General features: G+C 40.9%; 1 protein-coding gene across 1 annotated transcript in view; it reads right to left on the reverse strand.

Annotated features, from left to right (window-relative positions):
* Positions 1-247: 247 nt before the first annotated feature.
* Positions 248-20,249, reverse strand: part of LOC106586190 (voltage-gated inwardly rectifying potassium channel KCNH7) — a 116,367-nt gene continuing 96,365 nt past the window's right edge. The window contains exons 13-15 of the mRNA XM_082968906.1: positions 11,304-11,460; positions 7,415-7,598; positions 248-7,220 (exon numbers count right to left, since the gene is read on the reverse strand). Coding sequence (XP_082825032.1) covers positions 7,023-7,220; positions 7,415-7,598; positions 11,304-11,460 — 539 coding nt within the window. The 3' untranslated portion in view covers positions 248-7,022. The remainder of the gene's footprint in view (positions 7,221-7,414; positions 7,599-11,303; positions 11,461-20,249) is intronic.

Here is a 20,249-nt window from a genome sequence, read left to right on the forward strand (position 1 = left end):
CAAAAATGTTATAAATTGATTTGCATTTTAATGAGGGATATAAGTATTTGACCCCCTCTCAATCAGAAAGATTTCTGGCTCCCAGGTGTCTTTTATACAGGTAACGAGCTGAGATTAGGAGCACACTCTTAAAGGGAGTGCTCCTAATCTCAGTTTGTTACCTGAATAAAAGACACCTGTCCACAGAAGCAATCAATCAATCAGATTCCAAACTCTCCACTATGGCCAAGACCAAAGAGCTCTCCAAGGATGTCAGGGACAAGATTGTAGACCTACAGTAGGCTGTAATGGGCTACAAGAACATCGCCAAGCAGCTTGGTGAGAAGGTGACAACATTTGGTGTGATTATTCGCAAATGGAAGAAACACAAAAGAACTGTCAATATCCCTCGGCCTGGGGCTCCATGCAAGATCTCACCTCGTGGAGTTGCAATGATCATGACAACGGGGATGAATCAGCCCAGAACTACACTGGAGTACCTTGTCAATGATCTCAAGGCAGCTGGGACCATAGTCACCAAGAAAACAATTGGTAACACACTACGCCGTGAAGGCCTGAAATCCCGCAGCACCCGCAAGGTCCACCTGCTCAAGAATACATCCCCCTGCTCAAGAATACAAGGTCTGAAGTTTGCCAATGAACATCTGAATGATTCAGAGGACAACTGGGTGAAAGTGTTGTGGTCAGATGAGACCAAAATGGAGCTCTTTGGCATCAACTCAACTCGCTGTGTTTGGAGGAGGAGGAATGCTGCCTATGACCCCAAGAACACCATATCCACCGTCAAACATGGAGGTGGAAACATTATGCTTTGGGGGTGTTTTTCTGCTAAGGGGACAGGACAACTTCACCGCATCAAATGGACGATGGACGGGGCCATGTACTGTCAAATCTTGGGTGAGAACATCCTTCCATCAGCCAGGGCATTGAAAATGGGTCGTGGATGGGTATTCCAGCATGACAATGACCCAAAACACACGGCCAAGGCAACAAAGGAGTGGCTCAAGAAGATTCACATTAAAGGTTCTTGAGTGGCCTAGCCAGTCTCCAGACCTTAATCCCATAGAAAATCTGTGGAGGGAGCTGAAGGTTCGAGTTGCCAAACGTCAGCCTCGAAACCTTAATGACTTGGAGAAGATCTGCAAAGAGGAGTGGGACAAAATCCCTCCTGAGATGTGTGCAAACCTGGTGGCCAACTACAAGAAACGTCTGACCTCTGTGATTGCCAACAAGGGTTTTGCCACCAAGAACTAAGTCATGTTTTGCAGAGGGGACAAATACTTATTTCCCTCATTAAAATGCTAACCATTTTATAACATTTTGACATGCGTTTTTCTGGATGTTTTTGTTGTTATTCTGTCTCTCACTGTTCAAATAAACCTACCATTAAAAGTATAGACTGATCATTTCTTTGTCAGTGGGCAAACGTACAAAATCAGCAGGGGATCAAATACTTTTTCCCTCACTGTAGGGGAGTGTAAAAGTGAAAATGCATCAAAAACATAAGTGAAAACTAGACCAATAAATTCATGTTTCCCTATCCCTCTAGTGTGTGTGTGAATCCGGCCAACTTACGCAAAAGCTTACTAAGGCCTTTACCATTTATTTACTTGCCATAAAATACAATACAATAACTAGGCTACTCATTTAAGGGAATGTTCATTTAGGTAACAGCTGACAGAATCAATGTAAAAATAAACAAATGAATTAGTTGGAATATTGTGACCGTATACTTACTGCCTGTTACTCTGGTATGTGTCTTTACTTGGGAATGGACTTCTGTGACACTCATTCTATCATTATAATACAGTAATCATGGAACCAAAATCCTTCCACTTCTTTAACGTTTTAGTCCTTTGGACATGCACGTTATACTGTCTTGTCTTCATGACTTTAAATTGAAGAGAAAGCAAGGGCATTTGTAATGCCATATGTTTTAAATACTGTAGTACAACATTGATAATGTACTGGATTCTAAATGCATGCATGAGACAAAATAATTGCAATGCTGAGTATTCAAGCAGCCTTTAGTGCAAAAAACATATCCCCATGAAAAGATGTGGTGGACAAATCTTTGTAGAAAAAAGGTCAGTCATTTGAAAGTTCTTCAAAAGTAGCCTAAATGTATGTTTTCATTTTATTGCTCCCATAGCTTCAGGAAAAACATATGCTACCTACCACTAACATTTCAATTGCACCCCATCCTTTAATAATACAGTATATTTCTTAACGAATAAAAATAAGAAAGATATTTTTTACATGTCTTTCCTATAAGGTGTTATATTAATGTGCAGATATAATACGTTATATCAATGTCTATGATAACAGAATACACTGGAAAACAATGTGATTTTGTTGATGAGAATGTGCAGTATGTAGGCTACATAAACGTACTGATTTGATATTTGGATTTAGTTATAGGCACAATACCCCATCTATATCTCATGGGCCTATTGATAAGCTAACAATGGTCTCTCCATGTGTTGCATAACATTATGCCCTGCATACAGTGCCTTGCAAAAGTATTCATCCCCATTGGTGTTTTTCCTATTTTGTTTCATTACAACCTGCAGTTTTGATGGATTTTTATTTGGATTTCATGTAATGGACATACACAAAGTAGTCCAAATTGGTGAAGTGAAATGAAAAAAATTACTTATTTCAACAACAAAAAAAGTGGTGTGTGCATATGTATTCACCCACTTTGCTGTGAAGCCCCTAAATGAGATCTGGTGCAACCAATTACCTTCAGAAGTCACATAATTAGTTAAATAAAGTCCACCTGTGTGCAATCTAAGTGTCTCATGATCTGTCACATGATCTCAGTATATGTTGCAGACCTGTTCTGTCTGCAACACCAGTAAGCAAGCGGCACCACTAAGCAAGCGGCACCATGAAGACCAAGGAGCTCTCCAAACAGGTCAGGGACAAAGATGTGGAGTATTACAGATCAGGGTTTGGTTATATCAGAAACTTTGAACATCCCACAGAGCACCATTAAATCCAATAATAAAAAATGGAAAGAATATGGCACCACAACAAACCTGCCAAGAGAGGGCCGCCTACCAAAACTCACAGACCAGGCAAGGGGGGCATTAATCAGAGAGTCAACAAAGAGACCAAAAATAACCATGAAGGAGAGAATGGCCAGAAAAAAGACATTGCTTAAAGAAAAAAATAAGCAAACACGTTTGGTGTTTGCCAAAAGGCATGTGGGAGACACTGGGAAACTGGTCAGAATTGAAGAAATGATGGATGGCGCTAAATACAGGGAAATTCTTGAGGGAAACCTGCTTTAGTCTTCCAGAGATTTGAGACTGGGACGGAGGTTCACCTTCCAGCAGGACAATGACCCTAAGCATACTGCTAAAGCAACACTCGAGTGGTTTAAAGGGAAACATTTAAATGTCTTGGAATGGCCTGGTCAAAGCCCAGACCTCAATCCAATTGAGAATATGTGGTATGACTTCCAACTTGAAGGAGCTGGAGCAGTTTTGCCTTGAAGAATGGGCAAAAATCCCAGTGGCAATATGTGCCAAGCTTATAGAGACATACCCCAAGAGACTTGCAGCTATAATTGCTGCAAAAGGTGGCTCTGCAAAGTATTGACTTTGGGTGGGTGAATAGTTATGCACTCTCAAGTTTTCTGTTTTTTTTGTCTTATTTTTCATTTGTTTCACAATAAAAAATATTTTGCATCTTCAAAAGTGGTAGGCATGTTGTGTAAGTCAAATGATACAAATCCCCCCCAAAAATCAATTTTAACTCCAGGTTGTAAGGCAACAAGATTTTACAAATTCCAATGGGGGTGAATACTTTCGCAAGCCACTGTAAGTATTCACCCCCTTGTACTTTTCCACATTTTGTTGTGTTACAAACTGGATTTTATTTTTTATTTTTACCATATGATGCACACAACATAATACTTTGAAGGTGAAAAATATTTGTTGTTGTGGCACAAATGTTAATAATAAAAATAAAAAAACATTTGTTGGTTGCATAAGTATTCACCCCCCTGAGTCAATACTTTGGAATAGCACCATTGGCAGCAATTACAGCTGCAGTCTTTTTGGCTAAGTCTTTACCAGCTTTGCACATCTGGATCTTGCAATTTTTGCCCATTCGTCTTGGAAAAATTGCTCAAGCTCTGTCAAGTTGGATTGGGACTGTTGTTGAACAGCAATTTTCAAGTCTTGCCATAGTTTCTTAATCAGATTGAGGTCTGGGCTTTGACTGGGCCATTCTAAGACATTCAGGTTGTTTTTTTAAACCACTTCAGTGTAGCTTTGGCTGTGTGTTTAGGGTCATTGTCCTGTTGGAAGGTGAACCTCTGCCCCAGTCCCAGGTCTCTAGCAGACTGAAACAGGTTTTCCTCTAGAATTTCCATTAATTTGGCTCCATCCAACTTGCCCTCATTCCTGACCAGTTTCCCAGTCCCTGCTGATTAAAAGCATCCCCATAACATGATGCTGCCACCACTATGCTTCACCGTGGGGGTAATGAGAAGTGTTGGCTTTCTGCCACACATAGCATTTTTCTCAAAGGCCAAAAAGTTTAAGAACCCTTTTTAACATGTTTGCTGTGTCTACCAAATGGGATTTGATATGTTTTTTTTTCTTCCAGCAATGGCTTTCTTCTCGCCACTCTTCCATAAAGCCCAGCTTTGTGAAGCATCCGGGTGATAGTTGTCACATAGATGGTTTCTCCCATCTCAACTGTGGCTCTCTCCAGCTCCTTCAGAGTTACGAGTGGCCTCTTGGTTGCTTCTCTGACTAATGCCCTCCTTACCCGGTCACTGAGTTTTGGTGGACGGCCTCCAGGGGTTGTTCAAAGTTTGGGATATTGTTTTATAACACCAGAGCTTATTTAAAGGTGTCACAGCAAAGGGGGTGAATACTTATGCAATCAAGACTTTTCCGTTTTTTCTTTGTAAATGTTTTTATCCCACTCCTAAATAAATCCATTTTAATTCCAGGTTGTAACAGAATAAAATGTGAATACTTATGCAAGGCACTGTAATACTATGTATGCATAATAATTTAGTAAAACTGTAATCTCAAACAAAAAAGTCAGAAGTATATAGACAATGCCATTATCAAGCAGTGCAAAATTGTTTAACATACGAAGGTGAAAACCAATGTACTGCCTTGTGAACATTCCAACATCACACTTGCTTGTCAGAAGTATGACTCAAAGCTACCATGCAACAATAACGCTCCCAGTCATGCACATTCGCCTATCTACCAAACAAGCACGTATGGTGTCTGTGTTGCTGGTAGTGTAACATCAAGGGTGTCCATGTACATCATTAATGATGCACATCATTTCAGGAGGAAACTACAAGATACTTCACATATTGAAATGCAATAAATAGTCAATGAAACCCTGAGTCACACTTCAGAGAGAGAAGACAGGCAAACAGAAAGGAGAGATCTACACTACCGGTCAAATGTTTTAGAACACAAACTCATTCAAGGGTTTTTATTTATTTTTACTATGTTCTACATTGTAGAATAATAGTGAACACATCAAAACTATGAAATAACACATATAGAATCATGTAGTAACCAAAAAAAGTGTTAAACAAATCAAAATATATTTTATATTTGAGATTCTTCAAACAACCACCCTTTGTCTTGATGACAGCTTTGCACACTCTTGGCATTCTCTCAACCAGCTTCACCTGGAATGCTTTTCCAACAGTCTTGAAGGAGTTCCCACATATGCTGAGCACTTGTTGGCTGCTTTTCCTTCACTCTGCAGTCCAACTCATCCCAAACCATCTCAATTTGGTTGAGGTCAGGGGATTGTGGAGGCCGGGTCATCGGATGCAGCACTCCATCACTCTCCTTCTTGGTAAAATAGCCCTTACACAGCCTGGAGGTGTGTTGGGTCATTGTCCTGTTGAAAAACAAATGATAGTCCCATTAAGGCCAACCAGATGGGATGGCATATCACTGCAGAATTCTGTGGTAGCCATGCTGGTTAAGTGTGCCTTGAATTCTAAATAAATCACAGTGTCACCAGCAAAGCACCCCCACACCATAACACTTCCTCCTCCATGCTTTAAGGTGGGAAATACATATGGAGAGATCATCCGTTCTCCCACACCGCGTCTCACAAAGACACTGCGGTTGGAACCAAAAATCTCAAATTTGGACTCCTGACCAAAGGACACATTTCCACCGGTCTAATGTCCATTGCTCGTGTTTCTTGACACAAGCAAGTCTCTTCTTCTTATTGGTGTCCTTTAGTGTTGGTTTCTTTGCAGCAATTCGACCATGAAGGCCTGATTCACACAGTCTCCTCTGAATAGTTGATGTTGACATGTGTCTGTTTCTTGAACTCTGTGAAGCATTTATTTGGGCTGCAGTTTCTGAGGCTGGTAACTCTAAAGAACTTATCCTCTGCAGCAGAGGTGACTCTGGGTCTTCCATCCTGTGACGGTCCTCATGAGAGACAGTTTCATCATAGCGCTTGATGGTTTTTGCGACTGTATATAAAGAATCTTTCAAAGATCTTGAAATGTTCCGTACTGACTGACTTTCACGTCTTAAAGTAAGGATGGACTGTCATTTCTCTTTGCTTATTTGAGCTGTTCTTGCCATAATATGGACTTGGTCTTTTACCAAATTGGGCTATCTTCTGTATACCACCCCTACCTTGTCAAAACACAACTGATTGGCTCAAACACATTAAGAAGGAAAGAAATTCCACAAATAACTTTTAAGGGACACCTGTTCATTGAAATGCATTCCAGGTGACTAACTCATGAATCTGGTTGAGAGAATGCCAAGAGCGGGCAAATATGTCATCAATGCAAAGGGTGGCTATTTGAAGAATCTTAATTATAAAATATATTTTGATTTGTTTAACACTTTTTTGGTTACTACATTATTCCATATGTGTTATTTCGTAGTTTTGATGTCTACATTACTATTCTACAATGTAGAAAATAGTAAAAATAAAGAAAAACCCTTGAATGGGTAGGTGTTTTAAAACTTTTGACCGGTAGTGTAGCTCTATGGCCTTGGAGGGCCTGGGTCTGAGACTGGCCTAGATTTGGAATGCTGATGCCCTGTGTTGGGTTTGTTGTATGTGTGTCTTTGTACAAGTAGTACTGTAAGGCTGTCCTCTCTGGGTGAATCATCCATATAAGCCAAGCCTGACACCGAGTCTTTGAATTCCTGATGGCTCCTCTCCATGTTAAGTTCAGGACTCTGATAATGTAAAATAAATAAGAGCAAACACACACATTTCAACATAAGTGTGCTTCCACCATTAGAAAGTATCTCAGAACTCTTGGAGTCGGTCATCACTTTTCAAATATGATATCAACCCCATTTTTAAAAAGTCTTGGTCCTTGATTGCCATTGTCTGTTTGTTCTGTGGAAATCAACAGTTCAGTACGTACTTGTGGTGATGAATGGCTGAAGCAATGGCTGCTGGTCAAAGCAGCGATTGGCTGAACCCTAACAGCAGGCCTTTGATAGTCTGGACTGGCAGTCACAGTGCTATAGGCAGGAGGTCCCAGGGTAGACTGCCTCTGCAGGAGCTGCAGGATGGTCTGAATATCTGATGTCATCTGGGACTCCAACCTGCAAACATAGATGGAAGGCAGAAAATGAACTTCTACTCTTGGTTACAGGGATAAGGGACTGGAGGCTAAGGAAAGATAAGTTTAACACAAATCAACAACTATACTGTCTCTAGGCTATCGCTGTTTTGTTTTTATTGTACAGTCGTTGAATATGTCAAATTCTAGCACTAGGGGGAGCTTGTGATCTATGTTTACATTACAGTATCAGCATGGTTGTCAAGGAAATCAAAAGGCTTGGGAACATGTTTTATCAGCTCTCTCTCTCTAGTAGGAGTCATAATGAATATTCAGTAAGGGTGGGGTAACAGTGTCTGTGGAGGGGATTTCTAGCTACCTCACAGTCACACATTGCCTGAAATAATAATGGATGGATATCCTCCTGCTGCTAAACATAGAGCATTATCTGTGGTGATGCTGATTAATCAATTTAATTGCCCTTCCTCAGCTGCCATCCGCCAATCAGAAATGGTGCCATTATGCACATGCTTAGTATAATGCCTCTAATGCCTTCATCATTTGTTCAGCAGTTCGTGACTCTTAACACATACAGGAAATACAAAAGAAACAGGATGGATTTTCTGCCGTTCAAATAAAAGACAACCAACCTTACTGAGTTTAGTGGAACTTGAGGAGACAATGGCATGTTGGCAGTTATTTTAGCACTGCTCTCCACTTCTCTGACCGATGGTCAATAGGCTAGCATGGAAATAATGTCTTAATGGCAGAGACATTCTGCTAAAACCACAAAAATGGCAGCTGCTAATAGTTGGGTAAAACCCAGGGTCAGAGAGAGTGCACTGGAAAATGTATCCTTTGGAAATAGGACCGCACGGATTCAAGAAGAGACCTTCAGTATGACACACACACAAACGCATACAAAGCTTGCCCTCTATTTGGAAAATCTGACCATAACTCTATCCTCCTGACTCCTGCAAAACACAAACAGGAGGTACCAATGACACCTTCAATAAAGATGTGGTCCGATGAAGCGGATGCTAAGCTACAGGAGTGTTTCGCGAGCACAGAAAATGTTCCGGGATTCATCCGATGGTATTGATAAGTTTACCACATCAATCCTCACCTTCATTAATAAGTGCATTGACGACGTTGTCCCCACAGTGACCTTGCATAGTGTACATATCCCAATCAGAAACCATGGATTAGAGGAGACATCCGCACTTAGCTAAAGGCTAGAGCTGCAGCTTTCAAGGAGAGGGACACTAATCTGGACGCTTATAAGAAGTCCTGCTACGCCCTCTGACGAATTCGCAAACAGGCAAAGCATCAATACAGGACTAAGATTGAATCCTGCTACTCCAGCTCTGATGCTCGTTGGATGTGTCAGGGCTTGCAAACTATCACGGATTACAAAGGGAAACCCAGCCGCGAGCTGCCCAGTGGCACAAGCCTACCAGATTAACTAAATGCCTTCTATGCTCGCTTCGAGGCAAGCAACACTGAACCATGAATGAGAGCACTAGCTGTTCCGGACAACTGTGGGATCACGCTTTCCTCTCCGTAGCCGATGTAAGTAAGACCTTTAAACAGGTTAACATTCACAAGGCCGCTGATCAGCTGCCAAGTGTCTTCACTGACATTTTCAACCTCTCCTTGACCCATTATGTAATACCTACATGTTTCAAGCACAACACCATAGACCCTGTGCTCAAGAATGCCAAGGTAACCTGTCTAAATTACTATCGCACCGTAGCACTCACATCTGTTGCCATGAAATGCTTTTAAACGCTGGTCGTGGATCACATCAACACCATCATCCCAAACACCCTGGATCGACTCCAATTTGCACACCGCCCCAACAGATCCACAGTTGACACAATCTCTATTGCACTCCAAACTGCCCTTTCCCACCTGGACAAGCGGAACACCTATGTGACAATGCTGTTCATTGAATCAAGCTCAGTGTTCAACACCATAGCTCCGTCCAAGCTCATCACTAAGCTAAAGACCCTAGGACTGAACACCTCCCTCTGCAACTGGATCCTGTACTTCCTAACAGGCTGCCCCCAGGTGGTGAGGGTAGGCAATAACACATTTGCTATGCTGACCCTCAACATGGGGCCCCTCAGGGGTGTGAGTTTAGTCCACTCCTGTACTCCCTGTTCACCAACAACTGCATGGCTGTGCACGACTCCAACACCATCATAGGGTAGCGAACGACACGACTGTGGTAGGCCTGATCACCAACAAATAAGAGACAGCCTTTTGGGAGGAGGTCAGAGACCTGGCAGTGTGATGCCAGGACAACAACCTCAATGTCAGCAAGACATAAGAGCTGATCGGGGACTACATAAAACGGAAGGCCGAGCACGCCCCCATTCACATAGATGGGGCTGTAGTGGAGCGGGTCGTTCCTCGGTGCCCACAACACTAAGGAGCTATCATGTGCCACACACACCAAAACAGTTGTGAAGAGGGCACGACAATTCCTTATCCCCCTCAGGAGACTGAAAAGATTTGGCATGTGTCCTCAGGTCCTCAAAAAGTTATACAGCTGCACCATCGAGAGCATCCTCACTGGTTGCATCACTGCCTGGTATGGCAACTGCTCGGCCTCCGACCGCAATGCGCTACAGAGTGTAGTGCGTACGGCCCAGTACATCACTGGGGTGTTAGAGGAAGGCCCTAAAAATTGTCCAAGACTCCAGCCACCCTAGTCATAGACTGTTCTCTCTGCTACCGCATGGCAAGCAGTACTGGAGCGCCAAGTCTAGGTCCAAAAGGCTTCTTAACAGCTTCTACCCCCAAGCCATAAGATTGCTGAACAGGTAATCAAATGGCTACCCGGACAATTTGCATTGACCCCCCCCCTCTTTTTTTTATGCTACTGCTACTCACTGTTTATTATCTATTATCTATGCATAGTAACTTTACTCCTACCTACAGTACATGTACATATTACCTCAATTACCTCAACTAACCTGTACCCCCGCACATTGACTCGGTATATATCCTCGTTATTGTTATTTTATTGGTTCGCTTTTTTTATTTTGTCAATATTTTTCAAAACTCGTATTTTTCTTAAAACTCAATTTTTGGTTAAGGGCTTGTAAGTAAACATTTCACGGTAAGGTCTACACCTGTTGTATTTGGCGCATGTGACAAATTCAATTAAATTTGATTCGATTTGATGTGACAAATAAGATTTAATTTGAGGTCTCCTATTCTTTGTGATTATTCCTGCTAAAACTACCACCTGCTGTTTGTCTGTCTGCTCTCGGCAGCCTGCTGGTGCAGGTGTTGTTATCTCTCCTCTCAACCTGTTTGACTGCTTCAGGAAATAATGGGGATTCAAATGTAACACTGCACACGGAACAAGTCTTGTTGTGATGTTTTTTGAATTTGTATTCGTTGGAGAGTGTGTGCTGTTATTTTTCGTATGGTTTAATAACAACTTTCAGACACATTCTGGGTGACTTGTCTATTTGGGATTCATAGATTTCAGTCATGAGGTGCCGCAGGGCCAGACGGATTCACAAAATGCAACAGTTACAACAATTGACTTTTTTTATGTTAATTCTGAATTTCCATTGTCTCCATGAAACAGAATAGAAAACAAGAGCTTTATGAAATCACATCTGTTTCCTGGCCTTTGTACCTGGATTGCAGCTAGATTTCCATGAATGTTAGACATTACATTGTAAAGGTCAGAGATGGCCAAAGGAGTGCAGTACAGTAGGCCTACCTGTTTAAGTGCTCTTGGAGCTGATCTAAGCGTTGCTCCACCTCTCCGTATGTGATTTCACTGGTGTCGTCATCCTCACCCCTCAGGTCCTGCAATTGTGCTGACTCATCCAGGTAGTCTCGGGGCTTCTCGCAGTCCCATTTGTCATTGCACACATCTGGCGAGGGAGGGAAACACACATTCTTTACAAGTTCACATGTGGGTCAGAGCATAGGAGCCTGGTAATCACTAAACCAACCAACTACAACAATAGAACACTATTCATCTTTTGGTGAAAAGCTGCTGTGTGTTGTTCCTTGTGTTTGTAATTTATTTGTCTAGCTAGTGTTTCAGGAGACAAAATTGTTTTCTATGTCATAGTGGGACATAGGTCAAGTTCCTAAGGTTCAAGGACAAGATGGCATTTTTGGAGAGAGCCAAGAACTTGAGAGGAACCAAGGCGGAAATAACTTATCCCAACTATGAAAGCTACCAGAGAGTGTTGGGACATTGCTTACATCCGCTACGACAAGCTCATTCACCATGTTCCCTCCCAAAAGCCTGGGAGGAGTGAGAGAACCAAGCTTCCGGGTCAGTAGCTTCAGCTCAACAGCACACACTCACAAGTGCCTGATTGACTGACTCTATTAGCCAAACAATGTTTTTATTTTTATTTAACTTTTTTAAATATATTATTTCTATTTCCGATAAGCTACCCAGGAAAGGGCTAAGAATAGCTCATATTAATATATGTAGCCTTAGAAATAAGGTTCATGAAATCAATAACTTGCTAACATCGGATGGCATTCATATACTGGCCATCTCTGAAACTCACTTAGATCATTCCTTTGATGATACAGCAATACAAGGATATAACATCTACAGAAAAGATAGGAATGGCTATGGGAGAGGTGTTGCTGTATAGGTTCAGAGCCATGTTCCTGTAAAGCTTGGAGAGGATCTCATGTCAAATGTTGTTGAAGTGTTGTGGTTGCAAGTTCACCTGCCTCATTTAAATCCTCTTCTTTTGGGGTGCTGCTATAAGCCACCAAGTGCTAACAGTCAGAATTTGGATAATATGTGTGCAATGCTTGATAGTGTGTGTGTGATGTTAACAGAGAGCTCTATTTTCTGGGTGACCTGAACATTTTCTTCCTCTCTGTATTATGACCCAGGTTATCACTCAACCAATAGTATTGGATCTGTGACTTCCACTTGTATGGATCATATAATCGCTAATGCTGTAGAGCTTTGCTTCAAAGTAATATCAGTTCCCATTGGCTGTAATGACCATAACAGTGTGGCAATAACAACAAAAGCCAAAGTGCCAAAGGTTGGCCCTAAAGTATGTAATTTATAAGAGATCATACTAAATGTTGTTCTCTCAGGACTCTTTTGTTGAAGATGAAAAACATTTATGTTGGTCTGATGCCAATTGTTGACAAGCATGCACCTGTAAAGAAATTAACTGTGAGAACTGTTAGAGCCCCCTGGACTGATGATGAATTGAAAAATTGTATGGTTGAAAGATTTTATGCAAAAGGTGGCAAACAAGTCAGGCTGCTCAGCTGTTTGGTTGACATACCGTAATTTCCGGACTATTAAGCGCACCTGAATATAAGCCGCACCCAATGAATTAAAAAAAATATATTATTTTGAACATAAATAAGCCGCACCAGTCTATAAGCCGCAGGTGCCTACCGGTACATTGAAACAAATGAACTTTAGACAGGCTTTAACGAAACACGGCTTGTAACAAAAATAAATAGGCTTTAACGAAACATGGCTTGTAACAAAAATAAATAGGCTTTAACAAAACACGGCTTGTAACAAAAAAAAATTAGCAGTAAGCTTTAGTTGTCATTTTGCACTGAGTCAATTCCTCACGCTGTTGTTTCCAACGTCTTATCATCGACTCATTAAGACCAAGCTCCCGTGCAGCAGCTCTATTTCCTTTTCCAACAGCCAGATCAATCGCCTTCAACTTGAAAGCTGCATCATATGCATTTCTCCGTGTAGTTGCCATGATGAGGGTGACAAAATGACTACCGTAATCAGAATGATGGGAAGTTTGAGAGCGCTCGATTTAATCTAAACAGTAAACAAAAAAGTTGTTTGACCTTAACCCGTTCGGCAATTTCATTGGTCTAATGAAAGCTTCATGCCGCCAAAAAACTGAGCACGTCACAGAATGTGTTTTTTTTTAGAAAAAAAAGTGGGAATAATCCATATATTAGCCGCGTCATTGTTTAAGCCGCGAGGTTCAAAGCTGGGAAAAAAGTTGCGGCTTATAGTCCGGAATTTACGGTACTGTAAATTGAGAACTTTTGTGACTAAACTTAATAACAGGAAGAAGAAACAATATTACCAAACTAAGATAAATGACATAAAACACAACGGGAAAAATATTTTGGAGTATCTTAAATTATATCAAAGGCAGAAAACCAAATCATCTCCATTGTCCATTGAAGTTGATGGGTCATTTATAATAAAAGCATTTGATATTGCCAATCATTTCAATGACTACTTCACTAGAGACGTTGACAAATCCAGAAGTGAAATGACAACATTCAACAGTGAACCATCATATTTTTGTATAAAAGATATAATAATGAAAGATAAGGATTGCTGTTTGAATTTAGTCAAGTTAGTGTGGGAGAGGTGGAAAAACGATTGTTATCTATAAATAATAATAAGCCACCAGGTATAGACAACCTTGGTGTGAAACTATTGAGAATGGTAGCAGACTGTATTGCCTATTTGCTATATCTTTAACCTAAGCCTAAAGGAGTATGTGTGTCCACAGGCGTGGAAGGAAGCTAAAGTAATTCCACTGCCTAAAAAGAGTAAAGTACTCTTGTCTGGCTCTAACAGCCACCCAATCAGTTTGCTACCTGTTTTTAGTAAACTGACAGAGAGAATTGTGTTTAACCAAATATAATGCTATTTTTCAGAGAACAAGTTAACTACTGACTTTCAGCATGCATATACTGTAGAGAAGGGCACTCAATGTGTACCACACTAACTCAGACGACAGATGACTGGTTAAAAGAGGTTAAAAGAAATGGATAATAATATTGTTAGATTTCATTGCAACCTTTGATGTTATTGATCATAAATTGTTATTGAAGAAATTCACTTGCTATGGCTTTACATCAACTGCCATCACATGGTTGGAGAGTTATTTATCCAATAGAACCCAGAGTGTTCTTCAATGGAAGCTTAAGATATGTACAGTACGGTGTTCCTCAGGGTGTTGCCTTGGGCCGTTACAGTTCTCTATTTTTACAAATGATTTGCCACTGGTTTTACACAAAGCTAGAATGACTATGAATGTGGATGATTCCACACTCTACATGTCAGCACCCAAAGCCAGTGAGCTCACTGAAATTCTAAATGAGGAGTTACACTCAGTATCATCATGGGTGATTAATAATAAATTGGTCTTAAATACATCTAAAACTCAAAGCATTGTAGTTGGTTCAAAACATTCTCTAAGACCTAAACCTCAGCTGGAGTTGTGTATAAAGGGTGTGACCATTGAAGTTGAAGTTAAAGTCCTAGGTATAACGTTGGATGGTCAATTATCATGGTCAAATCATTTTGACAAAGGTGTTGTGACGTTGGGGAGGGGTATGTCTGTTATAAAATAAAATAAATCATCTTTTTTTACACAAATCAACTGTACTAGTTGTTGGTTTGGTCCCATCTTGATTACAGTCTGGTAATATGGTCAAGTGCAGCAAAGAAAGACCTAGCAAAGCTGCAGCTGGCTCAAAACAGAGCTGCACGCCTTTCCCTTTACTGCATATACAGAACTAACATCAACAACATGCATGCCAGTGTTTCCTGGTTGAGGGTTGACAAGAGATGAACTGCTTCTCGTTGTTTTTATGAGAAATATTACTGTGATGAAAATTCCAGATTGTCAGCATTATCAAATAACATTCAGCTCAGACAACCATACACACCTCACAAGACATGCCGCCAGGCAGGGCTTGACATGAACTTATTTAGCCACTTAGGATAGATGTTTTACTTGCTGAAGCTGAAGTCACTTGTCCGTAACACCATCAGTAAAAGGGTGACTGAATATGAATGAAGTAAATAGGAGGGATCTGAAATAATTTTCTGCTCTTGTCACGTGTCAAACTCGTTCCATGGAGGGCCGAGTGTATGCGAGTTTTCGCTCCTCCCTTGTACTTGATTGATGAATTAAGGTCAATGATTAGTAAGGAACTCATCTCACCTGGTTGTCTAGGTCTTGAACGTAAAAACCAGGGCCTCTATGGAATGAGTTTGACACCCCTGCCATAGACAATGTTATCACCCCCTAGCGACCATCCAAAATAATGTACAAAAAAAACCAAGTTAATAAGTAAATACAAGAAGACTGGCTGGCATTCTACGTGAGGGAGAAGAGGAATCGTGACATTGACAAAATATACTTAGTGGAGCCAAATCTTTAGCAAGGCCTATCTGGCTATCTGTGTATGCCAAAGAGAGCAGATGTAGCGAGTGACACAGTCAACGAGTCTCGCTGGCTGTGTGTCTTGTGATGGGTTGTAAATCATCATGGGTTGCAGAGCAACTCTGCTGTCCTCAGAACTGGATAATTATAAATTGATTCACATTTTTCCCTCATCCTCCTCTCATATTAGGCCTAGGTTACTATATGTGTTGTATGTACCGTAGGTTCCACATTGCTAGAATAATATGGAAATAGGCCTCGGCCAACTACGCATTTCTTTTATATGTTTTCCTCAGCTGTAGCCTATTTTTTTTAAATGTCTTGGTATTGTTTGCTCAATAATGATTCAAAAATGATTAAAATATGCAAATTTGGGAAATTAAACACTTTATTAGAATAGTTTGGAAAATAGTCTTCATACCTTTAAATTTGTCTTCGTGCTTTTATGATATTTCAGTTAGTAGGATTAGACTTTTGGTCGTTTGGTTCACAATGGCAAGGAAGGTTTTCTTTGTTGGCCTCGCATGCATTCATCATTTCTGTATTATAATGCTGTAAGGTTTGTTAAAATTTCTCATTTGATCTTTATATCTTGCTATTGTTTCTGCAATCTCTCTCATTATTACCTTAGGCCTCCCATGTTTTTGGGTTATTCCAAAACAACTTAAAACTTTCTGAGATAGTCTAGAACTGCGGCAGGAGAAATCTAGCATGCATTAACAGTGGCTTAATAGGTCAAGTCATACTCATATCAAATGGAGAGGAAATATAAAAAAATTGGGCTTTTACAACAATAAGACACCAGAGGGTCCACTATAAAAATAGACTTTGGCTATTGGCCCAGATCCTCCGATATTTGAGAGAGAGAAAAAAACTATTCTAACTGGATAGTTTGCGCTAGTTTGGTGAGAATCTTAGCTCTGTCTACATTGTTATCTTGCTTTGTGTAAATGTAACATATTTATTTAAATAGGCTATAGCAAATAGGAATATAGGCAATTTACTCAACCATGCACTGCCGTGTTGTGCGCTGCATCAACGCCGCTACCTGATCCAATTCTGATCTGAGTAATTGTTTGATATTGTCATTTTTTTACTTGTCCATTCGGACAACTGAAATCTATATTGTGCTTTTTTTATTTTCCCCGGACAAGCGGACAAGCCTTAATGCCGAGCCCTACCACCAGGGGTCTCTTCACAGTCCCCACGTACCAAACAAATTCACGGCAACACAGTATTATACAAAGCCATTATCGCATGGAACTCCCTACCATCTCCAATTACTCAAGCAATCAGTAAAATTACCTTTAAAAAAGGGATTAAAAACATCTCATGGAACGGCGGGGACTGTGAGGGGACACACACTTTAACACACACACACACACAGACACTTTAACACACTACTATTTTATTGTTGTGTTGTTTGTATTCTTTTTGTTGTTGCATTGTTTGTATATAGTTGTAATTAAACATTTGCGTGACTGCCCTTGTCTATCAGTATATCAGTGTTTTGTTACTTGTCCTGTATTGTTTTTTTTTGTGGACCCCAGGAAGAGTAGCTGCTGCTTCTGCAAAAGCTAATGGGGATACAAATAAATAAACAAATAATGAAGTAGTGGGTCGTAGTCAGGCTAACTCTGGTGTTATCTCTGCTAGACACACTGCTAATGCGTGCTGTGTACACTGATTAATGCTGGTGTGGGTAAGAGCAGCTCTTTTGTGATTTGAAACAAATGACAGGCTGATAATGAACTTTAATCACGTTTGTCTGATGTAGCAGGAGCCTTTGGAACGCCCAGACTGAAATACACACTCCTCTTTCTGTTGTCTCTTTCTTTCTCTCGAACCATTAGGCTATACAGTTAGGGAAAAAAGTATTTGATCCCCTGCTGATTTTGTACGTTTGCCCACTTACAAAGAAATGATCAGTCTATAATTTTAATGGTAGATTTATTTGAACAGTGAGAGACAGAATAACAACAAAAAAATCCAGAAAAACGCATGTCAAAAATGTTAGAAATTGATTTGCATTTTTAATGAGGGAAATAAGTATTTGACCCCCTCTCAATCAGAAAGATTTCTGGCTCCCAGGTGTCTTTTATACAGGTAACGAGCTGAGATTAGGAGCACATTCTTAAAGGGAGTGCTCCTAATCTCAGTTTGTTACCTGTATAAAAGACACCTGTCCACAGAAGCAATCAATCAATCCGATTCCAAACTATCCACCATGGCCAAGACCAAAGAGCTCTCCAAGGATGTCAGGGACAAGATTGTAGACCTACACAAGGCTGGAATGGGCTATAAGACCATCGCCAAGCAGCTTGGTGAGAAGGTGACAACAGTTGGTGCGATTATTCGCAAATGGAAGAAACACAAAAGAACTGTCAATCTCCCTCGGCCTGGGGCTCCATGCAAGATCTCACCTCGTGGAGTTGCAATGATCATGAGAACGGTGAGGAATCAGCCCAGAACTACACGGGGGGATCTTGTCAATGATCTCAAGGCAGCTGGAACCATAATCCCCAAGAAAACAATTGGTAACACACTACGCCGTGAAGGACTGAAATCCTGCAGCGCCCGCAAGGTCCCCCTGCTCAAGAAAACACATATACATGCCCGTCTGAAGTTTTCCAATGAACATCTGAATGATTCAGAGGACAACTGGGTAAAAGTGTTGTGGTCAGATGAGACCAAAATGGAGCTCTTTGGCATCAACTCAACTCGCCGTGTTTGGAGGAGAAGGAATGCTGCCTATGAGGGGGGTATACACCCTGCTAACTATTTAGACTAAGAATGCATTGAGATACTGATCTTTCATTACCAGGCCACTCAGGACAGGAATAAAGGGACAAAGGGGGGTTGTAATGAGAAGAGTTATGATCGGCAATAAAAGGTTGTTTATAAATGTATGTTCTAACACGGATGATGTGTGCTAAGTTGATAAACTGGAATTCGAGCCCTAGACTCAAAGTAAGCACTGAGGTCAGTCATTCTAAAGTTGGGTTGGATAATTTATAAAATGTTTTAGTTGTGATTGGGATAAAGCGAGTGAGAATTGCTAAAGAGCGATGAGGGGTGGGGGCACTGCTGACATTTATTTGTCTGAGAGAGTCTCCAGAACCTTATCTCTAAGTATCATCCTGAGGGGAGGTGGTTTGTTAGGGGAATCAATGGATGAAAGTGTGGGACAACCATGAAAGGTTTTTGTTCTCTTTTGTTTTACCCTGTATTCAGAATTGTTATGGTACATCGCATCAATGAGTGGTGCTAAGTTATTAGACATGTACTTTGTTTCTCTTTTCTTTTCAAGTCCATATGTTTTTAGGTTTCGTGGAACATGAGGGTGTTCATTGAATGATGTATATTGTCTAACTGATTTGAGAATGTGTTAGTATGTTTAGAACTGTAGAAAATGCATTAGGAGTATAGTGTGCTATGGGTTAGATGTAATGATAGGAGTATCATTCTCAGAGACTGTATATTGTTACAGGAGATAGATCATAGAAGAGGGAGGACAGCTAACTGTACACAAAATGGGGATTTAGTTGAACATTACACATACCTAGATCATGGTGAGAGTAGAAGAGATAGTGGTGGCATTTCAGACACTATGGTAAACTTTCAGGACACCTGCGACTCGGAGTTTAGTTAGGTTGGATATTATTCCCAAGTCATACATTTTTCTCCAATTTCTAACAGCCGGCGAACATGTGACAGATTACATGCAGGAGGTATTCTCACGGCAGTCGTTGTAGGGACAGTAACTGAAGGTGCAGTACTAGTAGCAAAGGATGCTATATTGATAGCATGGAATTGGACTACTGCGCAAATGAGGGGTATTGTGAGACTATAGTCAAGGGCCATGTTGGTAGTAGCAGTGGTTATTTTAGTAGCATTGTTGGGATATCCGTTTGTTGACTCACGTCACATGGATTGGTAACTGGTAACTGGGGGACCGATGGGGGGACAGGAGATGCGGTTATTCAAATGTCACAAATTATGTTGTCAGGAAATGACCCATGTGTTGCAGTGTGTATATCCTCAGGTGAAAGCAGAGATACACTGCTCAAAAAAATAAAGGGAACACTTAAACAACACAATGCAACTCCAAGTCAATCACACTTCTGTGAAATCAAACTGTCCACTTAGGAAGCAACACTGATTGACAATACATTTCACATGCTGTTGTGCAAATGGAATAGACAACAGGTGGAAATTATAGGTAATTAGCAAGACACCCCCAATAAAGGAGTGGTTCTGCAGGTGGTGACCACAGACCACTTCTCAGTTCCTATGCTTCCTGGCTGATGTTTTGGTCACTTTTGAATGCTGGCGGTGCTTTCACTCTAGTGGTAGCATGAGACGGAGTCTACAACCCACACAAGTGACTCAGGTAGTGCAGCTCATCCAGGATGGCACATCAATGCGAGCTGTGGCAAGAAGGTTTGCTGTGTCTGTCAGCGTAGTGTCCAGAGCATGGAGGCGCTACCAGGAGA

This window comes from Salmo salar, chromosome 25, assembly GCF_965601325.2.
Source record: "Salmo salar chromosome 25, fSalSal1, whole genome shotgun sequence".
Lineage (NCBI taxonomy): Eukaryota > Metazoa > Chordata > Actinopteri > Salmoniformes > Salmonidae > Salmo > Salmo salar.